At 34.5% G+C, this 24,800-nt stretch overlaps 3 protein-coding genes across 3 annotated transcripts; 1 reads left to right on the plus strand and 2 right to left on the minus strand.

The window, feature by feature from the left end:
• Positions 1-508: 508 nt before the first annotated feature.
• LOC146955193 (squamosa promoter-binding-like protein 17) lies at positions 509-5,034 on the minus strand. The gene is made up of 3 exons (XM_085720570.1): positions 4,528-5,034; positions 1,599-1,738; positions 509-1,295 (listed from the first exon to the last, which is right to left on the minus strand). The coding sequence occupies exons 1-3, from the start codon at positions 4,890-4,892 to the stop codon at positions 745-747; spliced, it is 1,056 nt and encodes a 351-aa protein (XP_085576696.1). The 5' UTR covers positions 4,893-5,034; the 3' UTR covers positions 509-744.
• A 9,837-nt stretch (positions 5,035-14,871) lies between these two features.
• LOC146955194 (uncharacterized) lies at positions 14,872-18,834 on the minus strand. The gene is made up of 4 exons (XM_085747975.1): positions 17,746-18,834; positions 16,819-16,969; positions 15,500-15,798; positions 14,872-15,381 (listed from the first exon to the last, which is right to left on the minus strand). Exons 1-4 carry the CDS (start codon positions 18,832-18,834, stop codon positions 14,872-14,874), a joined length of 2,049 nt encoding a protein of 682 aa, XP_085604101.1.
• A 3,724-nt stretch (positions 18,835-22,558) lies between these two features.
• On the plus strand, positions 22,559-24,076 carry LOC146955195 (uncharacterized). Its single transcript, XM_085747983.1, has one exon. The coding sequence runs from the start codon at positions 22,559-22,561 to the stop codon at positions 24,074-24,076; it is 1,518 nt and encodes a 505-aa protein (XP_085604109.1).
• Positions 24,077-24,800: the final 724 nt, after the last annotated feature.

Raw genomic sequence — 24,800 nt, forward strand, 5'->3', positions numbered from 1 at the left:
GTCCAGTACTTATTTTTTTGAAAAGAAAACACAGATGTAATTAATTACTAAGGTCAGAATAGTTAATTTCATCCTAACGTAAATAAATAAAATGTACCTATTCCATTATATTTTTTCAGTATATTAAAATGCTTTTTTTTTTTTTGGTGAATTAAAACATGTAGTTTTTTTTTCCGTATATACAGTATATCATCTTTTCTTATTTAAGGAGAAAAAAAGGAAGATTTATTCAAAAAATAAATAGAATGGTTAATAGGAGAGATAAAAAAAATCATTTTTCAAGAAAATACAATTAATAAGACAACTTACTTTGATTAAAGTGGTGCATTTATTGCACCTTAACCTATGCAATGTTGCATAGGATAGAAAAACCCTAAAAAGAAAATTAATGATAAAAAGATTTAGTATTTTAAGAAAAAGATTTTTTTTATGTGTGTGTGACCAAACACTATTCATTTGTGATTGTGCCTATGCAAAAATTAATACCTCACATTATTCATACCCACACTTTAATACCCCACGTCTGAAAGTTTCACATACTAAAAATCAACCCACATTGTTCACATAGGCAAAAACAAATAATGCCTGAAAGTTCCACAAAATGATAAAGATCCTGCTCATAAGTTGAAACAAACAAAAGCAGGAATCCAAAGTTCCAAAATAAAATAAGCACTAGTAACAGTCTAGTAATTCATGTTCCAATACCACCAGTTATAATTTCACAAATGACAGCAAACAAGAGTATTAAAGTGGCCAGTAATGGTTCTTGCCTTGTGAAACGTTGACCTCACCACGAAGATCGCTATGAATAGCCTGCGAATTTTGACCGAGACCAAGATCAGGAACATCATCGGGCGACAAACAGTTACGAGAATCAACGCCCTTTAAAAACCAAGAAGAAGCATTTGTTTGAAGTTGATAATTGGGTGCAACTTGAGAAGATTGTGTAGTGAGTGAACCATTGAAATTCAACAAGTTGTTCATCTCAACACTTGGTGTTGTTGTGTTTCTAGAGTACCATGTTTGGTTTGACAGAAGAGAGAGAGCACAGCTTGAATCTGTGACTTCATTGTAGTTATCCATTATTGGAGGATGTCTACTAGGAGGACCATGGAAGTTTGTTCCTTGTAGGAAAAAGTCCGATGGTGTCGATGAGTTGTTTTGCCAGGTAAATTGTGTTGTTTGATCACCGGGAACCGGCTCGGCTGATCTCGGAGTTGATAATGCATTTCCCAGAGAAAATTTTTGGAATGAAGCACATTCCATCAGAAAGTTATTACCTTTGCCATTATTATCTGTTGACACAGACCAAGCAATTTTATTATTCTACAAATAAGGATAATCACAAGCTGAAAACATAGATATTTGGAATTGATATTTTGCTGATACTACCTTCGTCCCTTTTTAAATGTCGTAGTTATTTACACATACCAAGAAAATGAATAAATTTTATTACTTTGGATGAAACTATTTATCTTAGTACCCTTAACTATTAATCATTTCATTTAGCCTTATTTGAACTTTGATAAAATAAATAAAAAGGAAAAAATTTCTAAATAAATAACACTTAAATGGTAACAAAAGGAATAATTTCTAACCAAAGGTAGAAGAGGAGAGTTTGGGAAAACGCGAGGTTAAAAAGGAGCTCGGTTGGGGCTTTCTCCGCCTTTCATTATGGCCAGCTAGTCGCCTGCGGCAACTTCGTTTCCCTTGATCAAATTCAGGAAGCTGATGAAACCTGTGCAAGTTCTATCAAAGAGGACGTTAGTTTCGTTGAGATAAAAACGATCCCACGGTTATGTAACAGTGTGGTACAAAAGAGAAAATGAGAATATTTGAAGTATTTAACATTTTTGTAAAACTCTCATGCAACTGAGAGATTTTTAAACTCAAACTGACTTGGCTCTGGTTCAAATTGGCCTCTAATTCATAAGACCTTCTCCATAGATATAAAAATTTGGCTCTTAAGTTATTACCAAAAGCATTATCGATGCTTATGAAAAAGTTAGACGTAGGAACAATCATTAAGAAATTGAAATGCAGGGGTTAATTTCTATATGTGTGGATTGCTATTAATTAAATGACTTATAATTCTCGCAAGGATTATAACTTATAATCATTGCAAGATTATTTCAACATTTATTTACTATAAATGATTGTTGAATACTATCTAAACAGCTCTTAGACTATCCCCAATGGGGTTAGCTTATCTCTATAAGAATTGGTACCTTATAGGTACCCGCGTTGTAGACATATCCATAATGGTACCCATTGAGAAGAGGATCTCATATAAGCACCCTCTCTCTTTGTTGGTTCCATATAATTTAATATTAAAATATTAAAATGTGTTGGTATAGAGTTATCGATAAATGATATAAAGTTATTAGTAAGGCTCATTTAAAAGATTTGTGTAAGGTGTAAGATGCTGAGTTGAAGTGACTTAATGCTCATTAAATAATACTATTAAAAAATTATAAATGAATGATGTGCCCGCGTATGACCCATTTAAGCACCAAATACTGAAATCCTTCATTGTCGATGCTCTTGGTCACAACCGACAACAATAAGCAAATATTCTATCATAAATACAAACATAAGATTTATTATTATTTATTAATAGCAAAAAATATAACAAAATGCACGAGAAAAACTACAAGAGGGACATGCAAAACAAAGCAGGGAAGGCACTAGTGATGCCCAACGAAAACAACGGACAACACTTGGGTGACATTGTAGTGTCAATGCCATGTGACATTGGCTAACCACAATGTGACAACGGGTTTTCTTCTTTCTCTTTCACATGTTTTTTTTGTTTTGTAATTTTTTTAAATAAAGGATGTCACGTGACACACTATGATTGGTCAATGTCACATGACATTGACACCATAATGTCACACAAGTGATGTTCGTGAACATATACACACAAAACACCCAAAGAAAATCCCCAAAATGCTTGCAACAACGGGCCGGACAACAAGAACAACAACACTCCCAAGCAAACACGACCCCCAAAGGCCGGCAAAGAACCCAGACCTAACTCCCCAAAGAGGGAATACCCCACCCATAAGAGCCAGAGAGAACTCCACCAGGAGAACGACCGAGGACAAGCAGTCAAACCACCCAGAGCCACAAAAAACCCTAAACCTAAGATGTAATTCACACATCCTTTGGTGGTGTTCATTCATTGTATGAGAAATATCATATCGTCGGGAAAACCTATGCCTCGGAGGTTTAATATACAAAATAATATTGAAACATAGATTCCAATAAACTTCTCTCTTACTTCTTATCCATAAGCATCATCTTTAGTATAAGATGATTCTTATCGATAAAAAGTAAGAGAGTCCCAAAACATTTATTTGAAACATGAACTCAAATATTTTGAAATATAGTTGAAGTCCTAAAACAACGAAGAAAGAAGAAAAAAAAAACGAAGAGAGTGAAAGTTCTAAAAACATCATATATTTAAAATACAGTTGAAGTCCTAAAATAGTTGGTATGTAATGACAGTACCAAATACATTTGCCTTTTCAAAATCTACACTTCCTGATAAAAACTTTAATTCGCTCTAAAAACACTCATTAGCCTTTTCCTAAGTAATCACAAATTATCCAATAAAACAACATCTTACACATTTTTTGGGTAGAAATATCTTTAAATTTCAATTGGTCATCAATAAGCCAAACATACATTTACAAATTATCCAATCAACCAAAGCCTTTTAAATTGAAATACAAAATATTTTGTCAAAAAGATATTGAAATACAAAATTCAAAATATATATAATCTATGTGATTATCATCCCATGCTTATCCTTCATTAAGACTAACCCTCTCACTAGCCACTTCTTTTACCAGTAGGACATGTCACATGGCTAAAGCTAAAGGTTCTTCCAGGTATAATGGTGAATGAATATTATTTTATTTAGCAAAGATGTTTTAATAAATAACTTGCCATGTGGGATCATTTTTTCTACACTAGTATGAGATTGACATCAACTTCTCAAGGGGGACCATTTTTTCTTTGAAATTTGGAAAGAATGGTACATCATAAAATTCTGAAATTTCAGGTATGCATGAAGAGAACCATCATTTGCATAAAAGCATGTATCAACAACATTCCTAGTAAAAATAAATGTAGGCAGAGATGCATCAAACACAGAAATATAATATGAGCCAGTCTCCAATAATAGAAGAACATTAGGATCACAATATATATGCCATTATCAAATTCAAATGAAATAAAACAACAATCCAACAACATCTAAGAAATCTATAATAAAATAAAAAAAAATAGAAGATAAATAACCAACAAACAATATATATTAAAAGTTTAAAACATAAAAAATAAAAAATAAAATAAAAAAGACAAAATGAGTTAGGCAAAACAAGAAGGAAAAAAATTAAACCAGACCATACCCATTATAGAAAGAAAAAAACACTAAAAAAGGAAGAATATTTGAAGTAGTTAATAAATTATAAACAAAAGTAGAATGGTCAAAGACATAGAAGTTAAAGAACATGTGACCTGCTACACTGTTGGCAAAACCTTTGCTCCAAACCAGAAACAACAACAGAAGGAGATTTTGAATGCATGCAACAAACTTTATGTCTAGAATAGTAAGCCTTAGCACCACTCAGATCTACTTTACAAGCTTCAACTTGACACCTACGTGGATGATTATTTCCCCTCTTCATTCCTGAAGATGAAGATGATGAAGAAGAAGAAGAGCCACCAACACCAACCGCATTAGGTTTGATTTGAGAAGCTGCTACTACAACAGTACTTGTTGCATCCTCAAAGTAGATTTTTTGACCAAACTTTAATCCATCAAGAAACTCGGTAGATGAGTTAGGTTGTGAAGAGGGAGAAGGTACAAAACCTGAACTCATTGGTGGTGCCAGAAAAAACTTCTAAGAATAATAATGTGTCAAGTTACTAGTTTGTTAAACTAGTTAGTTACTATATCTAGGAGCTAATAACTAGAGTGAGTTTTTTCATTTATTTTGTTATTGGTGAACACATGTCATGTGATGAATTGAAAATGGTTAGATGATGAATGAATGAAACTATGAAAGGGTTTGTGAATAATGTGAAAAGGAAGGTGACAATGAGTCATGTCATTATTGTAAGACTAAGGACACTTGTCTGTGTAAAAACAAGTTTCTTGTTACTTTCTTGTTACTTTTTCTTGGAAAGTAGACAAGAGGGGGAGAGATAATTGAGTTTGTACTTTCTTGTTACTTTTTCTTTTTTGTATACATAGATGGAGATTTGGGGAGCAATTTTGTTAAGTGTGTGTACTTGGTTCTCGAAATTGATTATTAGTTAATTAATTTTGTATAATTATTTTGATTAAAAATTAGTTAAATATAGAGTATTATGTTTAGATTATTTTACAGTTTAAGTTAACATTGTGAACTGTATGTATTGGTTCGTGAATTGAAAAATAATTATTGAATTAATGATGAAAAAAATATTAAAGGAATTAGTTTTTTCAATATTAAATTAATGATTATTTTTTTAGTTTACATAATGTATCAGTATAGTTCACAATTTCTTATCTTCATCTTCTTCAAAATGTTAATTGAAAACTGATTACTGATGTAAAAAGTTGTATTTTTAATTTAAAATTTATAATAATTTCATAAGTATAAAGTTTGAAGGAGTAGAGAAAGAAATTTCTTTTTGATCTAACTAACTTTCTGAATCAAAATTCTGATTTTCATTGAATGAAGAATTATGTTACATTTTATCTTATATAGATGAATTCAGGTAACCTGTAATAGCAGGTTAAGTGTAAGGCTTTACTTACACTTGCCAGTTACGATAAGACTAGGCTTAGATACAAACACTCTATACTAAGCTTATCTTAACAGATACTCTAATACACCCCCCTCAGACTCAATGTGGGTGTTCTTCAACATTAAGTTTGGTGCGCATCAAAAGAAACTTAGCAGTTGAGAGTGGCTTGGTGAGGACATCTGCCTATTGGTCGGTTCCAGGAATGTGAACAACAGAGAGTTGCTTAGCTAAAACCTTCTCCCTAACAAAGAAAAGATCTATCTCCATATGCTTGGTCCTGGTATGAAGGATGGGATTGTGGGCAAGCAGAACTGATGATTGATTGTCACAAAAAATGGTAGGAGAAGTAAAGGGAATTGTGAGTTCTTGCAGTAAAGTCTGAACCCAAAGTACATCAGCAGTTGCTTGGGCAAGAGAGCTATATTCAGCTTTAGTGCTGGATCTTGCAACAGCTGGTTGTTTTCTAGACCACCAAGAGATAAGGTTTGGACCAAAGAAAATAGCAGCACCAGAAGTAGATCTTCTGTCATCAGGGTCTGCTGCCCAGTCAGCATCACAAAACACTTGGAGAGGGAGAGGCTTTTGAATAGGGGCAGGGAACAGCTTCAGACCCTAGTTGAGGGTCCCTTTGAGATATCTGAGTATCCTTTTAACAGCAACCCAGTGAGATTCAAGAGGTTGAGACATGAACTGGCATACTTTGTTGACTGAGTATGCAATCTCTGGTCTGGTAATGGTAGCATACTGCAGGGAACCAACCACTGATTTGTACAAAGAGGTGTCATGAAATGTATCTGAACCATGTCTAGAGAGCTTGCAGCTAGACATTATAGGAGTATTTATGGGATTACATTCAAGCATGTTAGTTTTTGAAAGCAAATCCTTGATATATTTACTTTGAGTAAGAAGTAAAGAATGATCATCAAGGTGTTTGACCTCAATTCCAAGAAAGTAGCTTAGGGAGCCAAGATGTTTTAAGCTAAAAACAGAGTCAAATTTGTGAACCAAAGTGTTAACAAGGTCATAAGGACTGCCTGTGATGATAATATCATCAACATACACAAGAAGATAAGTCAATATGAAGTATCATTGTACCAAGATAACTTCCATGACTTCTTTATGAAATTGAATTCTTAGGTTACTGAAGAAAGACTCATAACACTGCTGGAGCAGATTAACAGCCAAACAGCAAAGCAGACAAAAGTTACGGTAAGTTGTAGAATATTAGCTGCATTGTTCCGTTTTCATTTATCAGTTTTTTTATTTACTTTTCATTTTTTTTCCGTTTACTTTTTCAGATAACGAGACGTCGAAGTGTTCTTGAGGATGATGATTAGCTTTCGCGGTCTCTTAGCTGGTTTATTGACTATTGACTTCATGCTTTATTATGTATGTATATGTGTATTAGCATAGGTAAATAGTGAGGGATCACACTTACTGGCCTTAAACCCAAACTGAATTAGAGCAGTTGTTAACCGGTCAAACCATTGTCTAGGAGCTTGCTTAAGGCCATAGAGAGCCTTATGAAGTTTGCAAACTAATTGTGGGCCACTGCTTTCAAAACCTTAAGGTTGTTGCATATACACTTCTTCCTCAAGGATGCCATTTAAGAAGGCATTATTAACATCCAGCTGTTGAAGTTGCCACTTGTATGAGATAACAAGAGTAAGAATAATTCTGATAGTTACAGGCTTCACAACAGGGGAGAAAGTTTCATTAAAGTCAAATCCTTGAAGTTGATGAAAGCCTTTAGCAACTAAGCGTGTTTATACTTGTTAACAGTACCATCAGGATTTTCCTTCACCCTAAACACCCATTTACAACCAATAGCTTTCATGTTGGATGGAAGTGGCACAAGTGACCAAGTATGATTTTTCTGAAGGGCATTAAATTCTTCCTTCATAGCAGCATTCCATTGGGGATCTGCCAGAGCCTGTTTTACATTCTTAGGTTCAGTGTGCATAAGCAAAAGGGTGGGATTGAGACGAGGAAGAACAATACCATATTTGGATCTAGTTTGCATAGGGTGTTGGTTGGCAGGAGGGACAATAGTGGAAGAGGAACTAGAAGGATACTCAGAGGCAGATTGTGAGATAATATATTATTGGGAGGACTCTACAGAAGAAGAAATTGCAGATGCAGGGGACAGGATAATGGGGGTAGGTGAGTTAAAGTTGATGTGGGTAAAGGTGAGGTATGTAAAGTTGACGTAGGTGTACTGATAGTACTAGTGTCTGATGGTAAAGAGGATAAAGAGACATCCTTGATAGGAGTTAGAGGGTCATAGGGAGTAGTGGTGAACAATAGAGGTGTAGCCTTACGGCCTCTTGGTTCGCTCTCAAGGTTCCAATGAGTCTTAAAAAATTTGAAATATGCAGATTGGGATCCTCAGTGGGTGATCCAGAAAACTGATTTTGCTGCACCAAGTTAAGTAGTGCAGGCTTAATTTCAAAATTGTTACCCTCAACCATTGGGTACACAATAATAGCATGTGGCTCTTCTGTATAAGGGGTTGCATACTCCTTAAGAGAGCGTTCCGCAGCCATAACGATATTATTTCGTGCTTCTCTCTTTCTTTTATGTAAGAACCTTTCGATTTCGGGTACGAATTCACCAAGACTTTTGCTTCTGCGCATAAAAGAACAAGAACCCAAGAAGTTAACGGTAAAAAGAAGAAAGAAGAGAGAAGAAAACTAGAAAAAGAAAAAATTCTAACCACTACTAAAAAGTTAATTAAATTGGTTAACTCCCCCGCAGCGGCGCCAAAAACTTGATGTAGTAAATCCGCAAGTGCACGATTTACCGGTGTAGTAATAAAAGAGTATCGTTCCGACAAGGAGTTGGTTAATTCAATTAACCTTTAAGGATGATTAGAAAGAAGTTCAGTTGTAAAGATTGGATTTTTAACGGTTGAAAATAAGAATAAAAAGGTGCCTTGGGATTATTGGTTCATCTTGATGACAAAACCTTCACAAACCAAACCCTAAACGTAGAACTTTTTGTTGGACCCACTTTCTAAAGACAAGTTTCTCTAAAGCTTGTCACATTTTCTTTCTGTTTCAGTGAATGTGTTCCACTAGCAACCACGCATATTCTCATGGTTGATTGATATTGGAATCCTTGAAGAACAGAACTTTATTTGTCTCAAGGTTTGCTAGACTATTATCATATTTCGCAATCCTTGTCTAATTTCACTTGTTCCAATATCAAAACTTCTTCTTTTGATGCTTCGCTTTGATATTTGTGATGATGAATTAACAAATACTAACCCTCCGTTGTCGTTTTATGAGTTTGATATATGTGAAGTTGAAGTAAATGTCACTAGAAGAGGGGTTGAATAGTGACCCTTTAAAAATTTATCTGTACTCTTTAAGAATTTGTACTTTTGAGACTTTGCTTGAAATGAACTGGTTAGTAAAACAATAAATATGTAAAGCTAAAGCAAAGTAGAAAGTAAAGAGTAGAGTTAAGAGAGATCACATATAGAAGTTATCCTGGTTGCCCCAATATGGGTTAGTCCAGTCCCCACAGCTTTGTGAGATTATCCACTAGTTCTTAGGAGTTTCTTCCTCCTTTTTGCAATGTGCAAAACAATATGTATTCTCTAAGCCTCACCAGGCTTACACTCAAGCTCGATCTCTTACAGAGGCTGAGCTTGTACAACTATGTATTCTCTTAACATCACCAGGCATACACAACTGATATTATTAGCTTCAGCAAGCTTACACTATCACTCAAGATTTTACAGTCAAGAGGATATACAATCAAAACAAGATTTGATATTTGGATCTAGTTACAACTTTCAAGCTACTAAGAGAATGAGAGTTTGTACTTTGTAATACTCTTAAAATGATGATCCGAAAAATATAATTTGGTACTGTAAGAGTATTTTTTATATTGAGATTGCTTGATGAATTTGCTTGTTTGTAGGATTGAAATTGTATTTCAAATTCATACTTTCTTTGTTGAGAGAAAGCTTCTATTTATAGCCAGCCTTCATCCTTCAAAATCTGCAGTTGTTCATTCTTGTGTAGAGACCCTTGCTGTTGATAGGAATTGCAAAACTGCCATTGTCCCATACTTTTGTACGCTGAGCTTGAGCTTGTCAGCCTCGACCTCAACATTTAACACTAAGAGCTTGAGCTTGTCTTTGTACCAGGAGCGTGTGTGAACAGTGAAAAGTACATGAACAGTAAAAAGATCTTTTCTTTTTACAGCTGTTTCATGCTTGTTCTCCAAGATGTATTAATGTTCATGTCCTTGCATTTCTTAGTCTCTAAGACATCATTATTTAATTATTTTGGCATACTTGGTCACCAAGTCTTGTTCTTTTAAGATATTTTGCTTGCTTGCTCATCAAGATTCAACTTTAGGGCTGTCATCATCTTTAGCTTTACCAAATGATTAGCACATGATTGAAAGATAATTTTCCCTAGCATTTGCGCATGGCTTTCCTTTGTGATTTGTTTTATTAACCTTTCTTGGTTAAGAATGAATTACCATCTTTAATGTTTATGAGAGCTAGAGCTTGTTCACAATGTTCGTTTGAGCTTGAGCATAATCATCCATGGTTTTAACAATGTGTGAGAGTTGGACTTTCCTATCCTTAATAAAATTCACTTAAGAGCACACATTAAATAACCAAATAAAATTATAATCTTAATTTTAATACAAGAGTTTGTTTATCATTTAAAAACATTTTCAAAAGGGATTTTTGCTTCAACAATCTCCCCCTTTTTTGATTGATGACAAACTTCTTGAAATTAAAATTACATAAGGAGGTTTAGAATAAAAGCTCCCCCTTAATTTATGCATCATGTGAATTTTGGGGCTCCCCCTCAATTTATGCATACAATTTAAAATGACATGATTATAAGATGAAAAGATAAAGGCATAGAATCATTCATTTCATTAATCAAAATAATTCATGATTACAATTGATTCATAATGATTAGCATAAGCATAATATTAAAATTTCAGAGGATCAATTTGCTACATACACCATGTTTAAGCTTAAAGAAAAGATCCTGGAAATTTCAAAAGGAGTTCAAAACTAAGTACTACCTAGTTTTCTAAAAGATTAGACTAAACAATTGTTTGTACAAGCACGAATTGCAGACTGATTGCAATTTTTGAGAAAGCAAGAAATAAAAAGCATAATAGCAGACACCAGATTTTTCAAGATAATTCTCCCCCTTTTGTCAGCAACCAAAAAGTAAGGGGGTGGTCAAATTTCAGCCTCAGCCTCAGGCTGGAGGTGGAGGTGGAGCCTGATCAGAGGGCTCAGGTGCAGGTGCAGGAGTAGGTGCAGATGCAAGTGCAGCAGATACTGGCAGGATGGGATAAGCAACATCAGGTAGAAAAAGAGGTGGCAGATTTGGAGCAACAGCAGGCAAGAATTCTCCCAACATCCAATTATCCATAAAGGCTTGTCTATTTCCATAACTAGCAATAGTTTGTTGCAAACCAACAATATTCAAAATTATATCAGCATTAGTGGGACCAGCAGGAACAACATGTACATTAGTGTTTCCAGAATCAGTATTTTCAAAAGATCCAAGTGAACCAAAGTGGCTAGGTTCGGGTAAGGGAGAGGAAGAAGATGGTTTGTTGAGTTTTGGATCAAGTAAAGGTGAAACAAAGAATTGATGAGCAATATCCATCAGAGGGTTATCAGAAGATTTTGTTGGTGAGATGAATGAGGTCGAAGGATTTAGGTTACTGGTTTGTCCTTGAGAGATACCTTGCATTTCATCATCTAGATGAAATCCACCAGTCATGGAGTAGTATTGGTAGGGGTTTAGGTTAAAAGGTATCACAGAAGCAGGATCAAAAAACATAGAATTAAAACCTTCTTGAACATCTTCATTCAAGTTTGGCAAAGGTGAAGATTGATGTTCAAAAGGAATAGGACACGGGGAGTTTCTAGGTGAAGGAATTGGAGGAGTGTTGTGCTCAAGGGTGAAATTGTCTTCTGCCAAAGAATGATCTTGCTGAACATCCTCTTTCTCAGCTTCATCCTTGTTCTTATTTCCTAGTTCTTCCTCAGATTCAGAATCATCTTCTGATTCTCCAGTTTCAACTTCAGATTTAGATCCTTCTTTAGGACTTTCAATTTCTGGCTCAGGTGTGGAGTACTCAATCTCTACAGAAGGCTCAGGAGTCTCAGATCCTGACTCAGACAGATCTGTCTCATGCTCAGGCAGTATTTCCTCAGCCTCAGCCTCAGGCAGAGGTTCATTTATTTTACCCTTTTTCTTGACAGATCCACTAACCTTATGTTTTGTAGTTTTCTTCCTTTTGGGTTTATGAATACTAGCAATACGCAGCCTTCCTAAAAGAGAACCATCTATCACAGCACACTCATCTAAGCCAATTTCATCATCTAAAGGTACATTAAACTCCTTAAAAATCCTAGTCAACAGCATGACATAGGGTGCAGAACGACGAGCAATGGCGAATTGTTTCATGTGTGCTAAGATTAGATAACCTAGGTTTAGAGGTTTCTTGTGTACCAGATGATAAATAATGTTTAGATCAGCATTGTTTACCTTGCGACAATGGTGCGAACTGCTATGTTATGAAACAGATGACACGTAGGATTAAGGTTGGCAGCAGTTGGTCGTCCATCAGAGCCTTCTTTCAAGAAGCTTTCAAACGCATCATCACAGTCTAGCTTGTAATGATCGAACCATTTATCACCATAGAGATGAACACCTTTGTTCTCTATGTCAAAAAGGTTACAGATAACCTCTAGAGTAAGTTTGAAAGATACGCCCTTGAGTGTCACAGAGACATGACCATTTGATTTGAACTTAGCAGCAGCATAAAATGCACGAGTAAGGCGTGCGTACTGTAATTCCTTTACAGATAGAATAGGAGTCCAACCTAAAGCATCAAAATGAGGTTTTATGTTCTGACCTCTTGCAGCTAAATCAACCAAATCTACTACCCTTCCATTTGCTATTGCTTTGTCAGCCCATTTGCTCAAATAAGCAAACTTGATATCAGGATCTCCAAAAACTTCATCCAGAGAGGCAGCTTTAACTTTCTTTGGAGCTACAGACTTTCCCTTTACTTGAGCTCTTGAAGAGCTTGAGCCAGAGGTTTTCGATTTCTTCTGAGATTGAGGAGGAGACGACTCAACAACTTGTTTCCTCTTTTTAGAAACAGATTTCTTGGGCTGTTTTGATGGAGGAGGAGTGATTTCAACCGAGGTTTCAACAACCTTTCTCTTGGGGGGTGATTTTTGAGGTTGAGGTTCAACTGGTTCCTGAGGTTGAGGTTCAACTGGTTCCTGAGTTGGAGGTTCGTTTGTTTAAAGAACCCTAGGTTCGATTCTTTCTCCATCAGAATCAATAACTGAACAGTTGTATCAATCATTGGAGGTTTGTTCACAGACCTCATCCTTTGAGACTTTCTAGTTGGAAACGATGATGAAGAGGTTTTAGGTTTCGATTTCTTTGATTTGGAACCGGTGGGTTTTGACACAGAGGCAGAAGGGGCTTTTGAAGCAAACACAGTTGGTGTAGGTTCAAGGTCAGAAGAAGAAGGAGCTTCTGAAGGAGACACAGTGGTCATGGGTTTGGGATTGTATTGCACAAAAGGTATCAAAGCCAAATTAAAGTTTGGTGGTGGTGATGTTGGAGATTCGGTTTGATGAGAAGGAGAAGGAGATATTTCAGTTGGGTGATAAGAAGAAGGTGGTGGTGAGAGTGACGGCGGAATTTATGGTGGTTCGGTTTCAGCGGAGAGAGGTGGTGGTATGGTTTCATTGATTGTTTCTTCCATTTTTGAGAGAAAAAAAAAATTTGAAGTGTTGAAGAGTTGTGTGTTGTTGGTTTGAAGGAGAAGAGAAAAAGAGGAAGGGTTTAGTAGATACAAAAAGCAGATTTTGTTTTAAAGTTTTAAACAAAAAAATATAACAATGATGACCTTTTCTTGGGAACACGTGAGAGAAAAAGTTTGAAGGAAAAGTTATTGATCTAAAAGGCATAAAATGAAAAGACTAATAGTGATATAGGAGACAACAACAAATGGTATTTGGAGGGAAGTAAATTTTTTGATCCTCTATTTTAATGTTGGAGAAAAATATAAATAATTAATTTAATAAAGACAAACTAATAATAGATAATTTATCTCTTAAAAAATTAAATCTATCTTCTACCAAAGGCTTAGTAAAAATATATGCGAGTTGATTTTCAGTATCGATGAAAATCAATTCAATTTCTCCTTTCTGAACATGGTCTCTGATGAAATGATGTTTTATTTCAATATGTTTAGAACGAGAATGATGAATAGGATTTTTAGACAGATTTATAGCACTAGTATTATCACAAAGAATAGGAATTTTTGTGTACCTTACTGAGTAATCTTCCAGTTGATTTTTTATCCATAATACCTGAGAGCAACTGCTTGCAGCTGACACATATTCAGCTTCAGTAGTAGACAGAGCAATTGTATTTTGTTTTCTACATGACCAACTGATGAGAGCTTGACCAAGAAATTGACATGCTCCGCTTGTACTTTTTCTTTCAATTTTGTCTCCGGCATAATCAGCATCACAATATGCTGTAAGATTAAAAATTTTGTCATTTCTATACCATAAACCAAGATTAATAGTACCGACAAGATATCTGAAAATTCGTTTAACAGCAGTAAGATGTGACTCTTTGGGTGCAGTTTGAAATCTAGCACACAGTCCTACAGCAAATACAATATCTGGCCTGCTTGCTGTTAGATATAATAGTGATCCAATCATTCCTCTGTATTCTTTTTCAGATACAGACTTACCTTGTTCATCTTTGTCTAAGCTTGAGGAAGGATGCATGGGAGTAGACATAATTTTTGCTTCATTCATTTTGTATTTTTTGAGAAGATCTTTAATGTATTTTTCTTGAAAAATAAAAATACCGTCTTCTTGTTGTTTAATTTGTAAACCCAAAAAGAAGCGAAGTTCTCCCATAATACTCATCTCAAATTCACTTTGCATTAGGTTTGAAAAATCCTCACACATTTTTTCATTTGTAGATCCAAAAATAATATCATCAACGTAGACTTGAACAATTAAAAGGTCTTGGTTATAATTTTCCTAAAAAGAGTTGTGTCGATATGTCCACGAGAAAAATCATTTTTGAGTAAAAAGGTACTTAGTCTTTCATACCAAGCTCGAGGAGCTTGTTTGAGACCATATAAGGCTTTTGAAAGTTTGAAAACATGATTTGGTTTTTTATCATCCTCAAAGCCAGGAGGTTGATGGACATAGACCTCTTCATTTAGAAAACCATTTAGGAAAGCACTTTTAACATCCATTTGAAAAAGTTTGATGTGTTTGTGTGCAGCATAAGCAAGTAAAATTCTAATTGCTTCTAACCTTGCTACAGAAGCATAAGTCTCATCATAGTCAATACCTTCTTGTTGATTATAACCTTGAGCAACTAATCTTGCTTTATTTCTGACAACCTTACCATCTTCATCTAGTTTATTTCTGAACACCCATCTTGTTCCAATAATGGTTTTGTCTCGAGGATCAGGTACCAAATTCCAGACTTTGTTTTTTTTCAAATTGAGAAAGCTCTTCAGTCATGGCTTTAATCCATGATTGATCAGTGATAGCTTCATTGATGGATTTTGGCTCTATTTGAGAAATCATAGCCATGTTTGTTTTGTCTTGGAAAGATGATCTTGTTCTTACTTTATCAGCAGTGTCACCAATGATTAAATCTTTAGGATGATCAACAACTGATTTCCAGCTTGGAGGAATGGATAGCGAAGATGAATCTGGTTCGTCTTCATCTTTTTGATTTGATGTCTCAGAAGATTGTTGATGACTAGAATGATGATGTTCATCTTCATCCTCATTTACATTCTCAACAATAAGATCATTAAATTCATCAAAAACAACATGCATGCTTTCCTCTGTACATCTGGTTCTTAGATTATAAACTCTATAACTTTTGGAAGTAGTAGAGTAACCCAGAAAAATAGCTTTGTCTGATTTTGAGTCAAACTTACTCAGATTATCTTTGTTGTTTAAAATGTAACAATAACATCCAAAGATATGAAAGTATGCAATAGTAGGTTTTCTATCTTTCCATAGTTCATATGGGGTTTTGTTTAAAATATTTCTGATAGTAACACGATTTAAGATATAACAAGATATGTTTATGGCTTCAGCCCAAAAATATTTTTCAACATTTGATTCATTTAACATGGTTCTAGCCATTTCTTGTAAAGTTCTATTTTTTCTTTCAACTACACCATTTTGTTGAGGAGTTCTGGGACAAGAAAAATTGTGAGAAATCCCATTCTCTTCAAAGAAGGATTTAAAAGAAGAATTTTCAAATTCTCCTCCATGATCACTTCTTACAGAAATGATGTTTGAATTTTTTTCATTTTGAACTTTTTTACTAAACGTTTTAAAAGGTTCAAAAGAATCATCTTTGTTTTTCAAAAATAAAACCCACGTGAATCTGGAGAAATTATCAACAATTACAAATCCATATCTTTTTCCACTAAGACTAGCAGTTTGAATAGGACCAAAGAGATTAATGTGAAGAAGCTCAAGAGGTTTATTTGTGGAAATAATGTTTATGGGATGAAAACTACTTTTATCATGTTTCCCTTTTATGCAAGCTTCACATATGTTATCTTTGTCATAACTGAGTTTAGGAAGACCTCTAACTAGATCAAGTTTGGATAATTTTGAAATAGTTTTCATACTTATATTACCAACTCGTCTATGCCAGATCCATTTATCTTTATCTATGGACATGAAACAAGATTCAGTTGGGAGTTCATTTAAAAATAAAATATAAAGATTTTTATGTCTTGATCCAGTAAAGATGATTTTTCCTGAGGATGATTGATTAATTTCACATATGCTTTGTTTAAAAATAACTTCAAAGCCACTATCACAAAGTTGACTGATGCTTAGTAAGTTATGTTTTAATCCTTCCACATATTGAACATCCTTAATCTTAGCAGAGTTATTGTTACCAATGATACCCATACCTTTGATTTTAGCTTTATCATTGTTGCCAAAAGTAACTGATCCTCCTTCTCTTTCTTCAAAGGAGAGAAAACATTCTTTATCCCCTGTCATATGCCTTGAGCAACCACTGTCCAAGTACCAATGTCTTTTCTTGGTTGCCAGCAAACATTCCTGTGTCAGAGGTTAGTAGTAACTTAGGTACCCATATAGATTTGGGTCCTTGAGGGTTAATGTTTTTGAAACTTTTGTTTTTACTTGTTGCAGTAGGAACATTTTCTCTTTTTCTTAACCTGATAGTTTGTCTCATGATGTATAGGTTTTCTATAAACATTTGCTTTCTTTTTCTTATAAAAACAGTTATCTTCAGAATGACCATATTTTCTACAAAAGGTGCATTTTTTAGGAACTAGAATTTTTTTATCCGGTTTAGGTATAAAAAAGTTCTTATACATTTTTTGTGTCTCTAAAATGTTAAAACCTATCCCTGTTTTATCACTTATTCTTTTTTGGGATCCTATAATTTTTTGAAATGTTTCGGTGGATTTAACAAAACTAGTGATGTCATTTGTTAATCCTACGACTTGATTTTTCAAAAATTTATTTTCTTCTTCAAAAGTTTCAGTGGTTTGTTCGACTATGGTAATATCATTTGTTAGTTCCTCTACTTGATGTTTTAAGGAATCATTTTCTTTTTCAAAAGATTTCAAAGGTAGAGTATTTAAAACATCCTTTTCTTCAGACAATTTGAGATTAGCTAGCTTTAGATTTTGAATGGTTTGAAGAAATTCTTCATTCCGTTTTTGTAGCTCCTCATTTTGTTTCTTTATTTCAATAAGTTGATTTCTTTGAGATAGACATTTTTGAGATAAAATTTCAGAATCTTTTAAGAGGTTATCAAAAATAATTTCTACTTTTTTACAAGAAAGACAAGAGTTAGAAAAGGTTACCTCTTCTGCATCATCTTTTGCCATAAGACAAAGATTTTCTTCTTCAACCTCGATGCCATCTTTTGAGTCATCAATGTCATCCCAAGTGACAAGCATTGCCTTTTGGAATGGAGGTTTTTTCTTCTTTTCCATAGGGCATTCTGATTTGTAATGTCCTAGCTTGTTGCATCCGAAACATTGAACCTTGCTTTTATCTGTTTCGAATTTTTGAGGTTCTCTTCTATGTTGAAATGGTCTTTTGTTTTGATTTCTTCTAAAAACCATTCTTTGAATTTTTCTTGATATCAAGGCTAGGTCAACCTCATCCTCAGACTGATTGATGTAATCGTCAGTTGATTCAGGATCTTGTGAGGATGATCTTTCATCTTGGTTTTCACAATTTTGAGAGGTTTTGAGAGCAATCATCTTGTTCCTCTGTGGTGGTTTATCTTCCATGAGGATGGATTCTTGAGCTCTTAAAGAGCCTACCAATTCTTCAAGCTCAAGCTCTTTAAGATTCTTAGCTTGTGTGATTGCTGTAACCATTGGTCTCCAAATTTTTGGAAGACTTCTTAGAATTTTTCTAGCTCTCTCGTGAGTTGTGAATGTTTTACCAAGAGAGCGTAGTTCGTTTACAATGATTGTCAATCTTGCAAACATCTCATCAATAGTCTCATTTTCTTTCATCTCGAATGTTTCAAATTTTTTAACTCCCATGTCTATTCTTTCCTCCTTGACATGACTTGTTCCTTCGTGATGAATCTTTAAGGCTTCCCATATTTCTTTAGCAGTTGTACATTCCTCTACTCTATCGTATTCTTCCCTGCTTAAGGCACAAGTTAGAAATAATTGAGCTTTAGAGTTTAGAAGTACCTTTTCGTTTTCTTCTTTTGACCATTCTGCTTGTGATTTTACTACTGAGGGTGTTGTTGCTGTAGCGGTTGTCATTGGAACAAAGTTTCCACTTTCAACGACTGGCCACATGTAATTGTCTTGAGATATTAGAAATAATCTCATCTTTCCTTTCCAATAGTAGTAATCTGTTCCATCAAAATCTGGAGGTCTATTTGATGATCCTCCTTTAGGTACGAACTTTGCTGTTTTTGACATTTTCTTCTTCCTGGATCTTTTCCTCTTACACTGTTAAGTGCTCTAACCGAGGCAGAGCTCTGATGCCAATTGAAGTTGAAGTAAATGTCACTAGAAGGGGGGGTTGAATAGTGACCCTTTAAAAATTTATCTGTACTCTTTAAGAATTTGTACTTTTAAGACTTTGCTTGAAATGAACTGGTTAGTAAAACAATAAATATGTAAAGCTAAAGCAAAGCAGAAAGTAAAGAGTAGAGTTAAGAGAGATCACACAGAGAAGTTATCCTGGTTCCCCCAATATGGGTTAGTCCAGTCCCCACAGCTTTGTGAGATTATCCACTAGTTCTTAGGAGTTTCTTCCTCCTTTTTGCAATGTGCAAAACAATATGTATTCTCTAAGCCTCACCAGGCTTACACTCAAGCTCGAGCTCTTACAGAGGCTGAGCGTGTACAACTATGTGAAGGTGAGAAAAACACAAGAAGGGGGGTTGAATTGTGTTTTGAAAAATTCTTCGTTTCTCTAAACAACTGAATACACTGATCAGAAGCTAAGTGAGACAGCTTCTGAAGTGATGATCAGAATCTAAATGCAGCGGAATAAAACAGAGAGAGAGAGAGAAGAAGAACGACACAAAGCAATTATACTGGTTCCTTCCACAATCCGGAAGTAGTCCAGTCCCCCTTGCACTTCCAAGGAGATTTCACTATGAGTAATATCTGATTACAAATGCTCAAGCACACAAGCAAGAGACTTCCAATGCTCAAGCACACAAGCAAGAGACTTCCTTTGCTCAAGAACACAATCAAGAGACTTCCTGCTCAAGCACAACTGCAAGAGACTTCCTAACTAAACAAAATTACACAGAAAATTGTTTAAGGTTGAACACTTGATATACAATCAGAGGTGCTCACAATACAAATCAGATACAGACTCAATGGACTTAAGAATTTCTAAGATATGACTTTGAGACACAGAAATTCTAAGTGAATGCAGAACAATTTCAGCAGAGGTTTGGTACTTGTGAAAATCTTGTGAGTCTTTCGTTCAGCGTTCTTGCATTACCAATTCTCTAGGTCTTCACTCCTTTATATAGAGGTGTGAAAGAGACGTTGTGAAATTGCCAGCACACCAAAGAGTCGTTGTTGAAGCTTGATCTTTCACCAATGATCTTTTGCCTGATTTGGTTGTTGTCCTATGAAGAACAAATTTGAAATCCATTCCTTATCCAAAGGAACATCTATGCAGGCGAGACCGTATTCTGGAGCTGTTTTCTTGTCTTGAAGTGCAGACACAAAACAGAGTAGTGGAGAACGTGGTTGTACAATTCGTACAAAGTACAATGTCAACGCTTTCGTCCAAATTGCAAACACACACCTTCAAACACCTTTGAAATGACCGTTGCAAGCTCCACTAATCCTTTGTTTGTGTTTTCGAATCCAATAGACAGCTTTTGCATTGATGATTCTTCAATTCTTGATTCTTTGCAAATCCAGTTGATATTCAGCTTCTGGTGAAATGGCTTCTGATGAGGCAGCTTCTGATGATGCAGCTTCTGATGATGCAGCTTCTGATGAGATGACTTCTGCAGCTTCTGATGATGCAGCTTCTGATGATGTGACTTCTGGACCTCTTGTCTTCAGGAGCACTATTCTTCAGGAGCAGCTTACTTCAGGAGCGCTATTTCTTCAGGAGCAGCTTGACTTCAGGAGCGCTTTTTCTTCAGGAGCAAGTTGCCTTCAGGAGCGTCCAAGCTTCAAATTTTTGTTGTTTCCATAGCTCTTTATTTGCTCATTCAGAACCAATGATGATGTAACTTTATAATTATGGTCCTGTACACTTGAACAAATATTAGCTAATCCAATTTACAATTTTTAATACCTTGTTATCATCAAAACTCTTTAAGGTTTATTGTTAAACACATTTTGTTCCAACAATCTCCCCCTTTTTGATGATGACAAACAAAAGTATTTAAAATTGATCAATTGTTGTTAATCTAATTAACAAGTTGACTTTGGGGTTCTGAGGTTTGTAAGCTCAGAATCTGAGGTTTGTAAGCTCAGACTCCCCCTGAGTCTGATAGTCTTTAAGGTGAGGTTTGTAAGCTCCCCCTAAGTTCTATCCAGGTTAATTAAATTCATTTTGCGCAATAATTATTATCAGAGCTTAAAAGCAAAATTGAATCATTGAAAGAATTTACTTATAGATAAGAAGAATGGTTCAATTAACTTTACTTGAATTTTGATACTCCTTCGTTCATTCATAGCTTATACCAATAAGGTAAAAAGATAGAAGTTTTTCAAAAATTTCAAATGCCATTAATGGGGCTCAGAGCCTTTAAATACTTGTCACATATACTCCCCCTTTTGTCATTATCAAAAAAAATTAAAATAAATCTAAGCACAAAAGACAAAAAGATATGAGAAAAACTCAAACGTGTGAATATATGCCTTGACAGGAATACTTTGGTTTTGATGATGACAAAAGAAGTCCTAGAAGAACAAAGATGCAAAAAGCGGAAAAGAGGATTTAAGCTTTCAAGTCTTGGAATTTATTTTTATTTTTATTAGGACTATTTGTAAGTAGTAGAAAAAGCTCTCATGAAAATAAATCACACACTCACAGATGATTTTCATAAAGTGATTTTACATGAAACTATTTTTACATGAAAAACTATAATTTACTATGGAAATTTTACAATAATTTTTTAGCATAAAAATAATATTTAGCATGCATTGAGAATTAAAATGGCATAATCAATTCTGTTTTAAAATTCATTTCATGTCATTATCTTTGCCAAAATATTTTGACCTTCGTGCATTAATAGTTTTGTTACCGTTGGCATTAAAACTCTTTTTGGTCACCATTTGCATTTTACGTTTTTTTCATTTATAAAAGAGATATTGTGTTGCCTTAATTAACCATATATTTTCCAACGGCTATTTTTGTATGTTAATTGGCAGCGACTCATTTTCTTTCAATTTGCAAGTTGACCAAGAATGAATATTTGTGTGCAACGGCTATGATTTTTTAATTGCATATTTCATTTCCATTTGGACTATAAATATGAGTATTTGGTAGCTCATTTGATACAACTCATATTTGCACTAAACATTGTCAAAAATACTATTCATCACTCTCATTATTTTTACACTTGCTAATTTATTATCTTGAGAGCTCTTTTATACTACATAGTTTGTCTTGTAGTTCTTGTGCTTCAATTTGTTATATCTACACATTTGGTGTATTATTTTATTGTTGTAACTCTTATTTGTATTGGGTGCGATCCCAAGGTTTCAAGAGAGGTGATATCTCTTGGTTTTAGGGACTCTTCTACAAAGGATTGTTTTGTTTGGAGAGTGCTCGTTATTTGTAAAGGTTACCAGCTTATCCTAATTAAAAGCTTGAGCAGTGAAAATCTCAAGGGGCTTTTCCTTGGGGACTAGACTAGGCCTTGTTGTTTTAGGCCGAACTAGTATAAACTTCTTGTGTCTTTTCCCTTATCCCTTTATCTCTCTTGCTTTATTTGTTATTTATTTTAGCCCAATATCTCAAGTTTTCATCTTTATTAAAAACTTTTATAAGCACTTTATTTTATTTGGTTAAACTATTTTTTTTAAGTGCTTGTTTTAAATCGTTTTTTAAAGATCACAATTCACCCCCCTCTTGTGTGTTTGAAGTCACTTGTTCAACAAGTGGCACCAGAGCTTGAACTCTTGTTAAGGACTAATCGTCTCAAGAGGCAAGATGACTTCAAACAACAATTCCATAAATTGTCCCCCATCTTTCAATGGTGAAGGGTATGGTTATTGGAAAGAGAGAATGAAAATTTTCATTGAGGGAATTGATTGTGATATTTGGGATGCTATTGAAAATGGTCCATTTATTCCCACTCATTTAGTCAATAATGTTGTGATGAATAAACCAAGATCCATTTGGACCAAAGATGAAAAGAAAAAGGTTCAATACAATTTGAAAGCTAAGAACATTATCACCGCTTCATTAAGCATTGATGAATTCTATCGTGTATCAAATTGTATAACCGCCAAAGAAATGTGGGACACCCTTAAATTGACCCATGAAGGTACTACCGAGGTCAAAAGGGCTCGAATGAACACATTGACTCATGAGTATGAATTATTTAGGATGAAATCGGGAGAAAGCATCCAAGATATGCAAACACGATTTATCCATATAATTAATCATCTCAGAGCTCTTGGAAAAACGTTCAATAACGAGGATTTAATTAATAAAGTTCTTGGATGCTTGAACCGAAGTTGGCTTCCAAAAGTGACCGCGATTTGTGAATCTAAAGATTTATCTTTTATGTCTTTGGCCACTTTGTTTGGAAAATTGCAGGAACATGAGCTTGAATTAAATCGTCTCATTGATAGTGAAGAAGGTGAAAAGAAAAAGAAAGCTCTTGCTCTCAAAGCTAGAATCAATGAAAGAACTTCCTTCAATCCAAATTGCAACAAGTGTGGTGAAAAGGGTCACATAAAATCCAATTGTCCTTTAAGTCAAAAGAGATATACAAACGGAAAGAAGGCTTATATCGCTTGGAATGACAAAGACACAAACTCATGCAATGAATCAACAAATGAAGTAGCATATTCATGTTTCATGGCAAACAATGAGGAAGATGAGGTAAACTCTATTGAATCTGAATATGACTTAACTTATGATGAGTTATTTACTATTTGTAAAGAATTAAATGATGAGTCAACTAAGCTTAGAAAAATTGTTTCTACCTCTAAGAAAACTATTTCTACTCTTGAATCAAAAATTGACACTTTAAATAAGGAAATAGTAATTCTTCAAGAGAAACAAGTTTTTGCAAGTGAAGTATCTTCTTGTACCTTTTGTGAAAATAAAAAGGAAAATATTTTGAAGTGTGATGATTGCAATATTTTGAAAAATAAAATTGAGGATTTTCAAAACACACTTGCTAAATTCACAATGGGAAGAGAAAACTTGAACATCATTTTGGGAAATCAAAAGGGAACTTATAATAAAGCCGGTTTGGGCTATCGTCCAAAAAATCATGAAAAACTTTTTAGAAAATTCTTTCGTCCAAACAAAACATCAAGTTCCCCTTTTGTTAAATGTTTTTATTGTGGAAGAGAAGGTCATACATCCTCTATCTGTAATTTAAGAAAGAACAATGATATGAATGGTAAATGGAAGTGGATTCCAAAGGGCACTTTGCCTAATGCTAACTCTCAAGGACCCAAAATGTTTTGGGTACCAAAAGCGAAAACTTGATTTTGTTTTGTAGGTGTGCTTGAAGGCCAAGAACTAAAATTGGTACAATTATCGAGGCTATTCAAAGCACATGAAAGGGGGGAGAAAAAGAAGTTCTCCTATTATTACTACAATATTGGCTATGCATCATATGGTGAGCTTTATCAAAAATTCTTCTCCAAAATGAAATTGCAAACTCAAGAGAAGGAAAAATGGTTTACTCTTTTCACATAATTCTTTTATTTTTTGCTTTAAATTTTCCTGAATATATGCCTTGCCATGATTGTTTCTTTCCCGCTTTTTGATAATGCCAAAAGGGGGAGAGTTATGTGATTTGCATGTTTCAGGGGGAGTGAATTTTAATTCTTTGCATATAGTGAGGGGGAGCTAAATCTGCGCTTATCTTTGTCAAATATTTTATTATTGATTATTATTTATCTAACCCTTTCATTGAGCAAATCACTCCTAGAGATGTTTGTCATCATCAAAAAGGGGGAGAATGTGAATATATGCCTTGACAGGAATACTTTGGTTTTGATGATGACAAAAGAAGTCCTAGAAGAACAAAGATGCAAAAAGCGGAAAAGAGGATTTAAGCTTTCAAGTCTTGGAATTTATTTTTATTTTTATTAGGACTATTTGTAAGTAGTAGAAAAAGCTCTCATGAAAATAAATCACACACTCACAGATGATTTTCATAAAGTGATTTTACATGAAACTATTTTTACATGAAAAACTATAATTT

This window comes from Medicago sativa, chromosome 1, assembly GCF_051527215.1.
Source record: "Medicago sativa cultivar Bolivia chromosome 1, Bolivia_mono, whole genome shotgun sequence".
Lineage (NCBI taxonomy): Eukaryota > Viridiplantae > Streptophyta > Magnoliopsida > Fabales > Fabaceae > Medicago > Medicago sativa.

Excerpts from the sequence above, each read along its gene's own strand:
- LOC146955193 (XM_085720570.1), bottom strand. The coding sequence starts at position 4,892 with ATGAGTTCAGGTTTTGTACCTTCTCCCTCTTCACAACCTAACTCATCT. Across the intron at positions 1,739-4,527 it reads TTTTGCCAACAGTGTAGCAG|GTTTCATCAGCTTCCTGAAT; the intron begins GTCACATGTTCT and ends GAACTTGCACAG. Across the intron at positions 1,296-1,598 it reads ACTCTCCTCTTCTACCTTTG|ATAATAATGGCAAAGGTAAT; the intron begins GTTAGAAATTAT and ends CTGTGTCAACAG.
- LOC146955194 (XM_085747975.1), bottom strand. The coding sequence starts at position 18,834 with ATGTCAAAAACAGCAAAGTTCGTACCTAAAGGAGGATCATCAAATAGA. Across the intron at positions 16,970-17,745 it reads CAAAAGATGATGCAGAAGAG|GAATGTTTGCTGGCAACCAA; the intron begins GTAACCTTTTCT and ends CCTCTGACACAG. Across the intron at positions 15,799-16,818 it reads TGATAAAGCTAAAATCAAAG|ACAAAGCTATTTTTCTGGGT; the intron begins GTATGGGTATCA and ends ACTCAAAATCAG.
- LOC146955195 (XM_085747983.1), top strand. The coding sequence starts at position 22,559 with ATGACTTCAAACAACAATTCCATAAATTGTCCCCCATCTTTCAATGGT.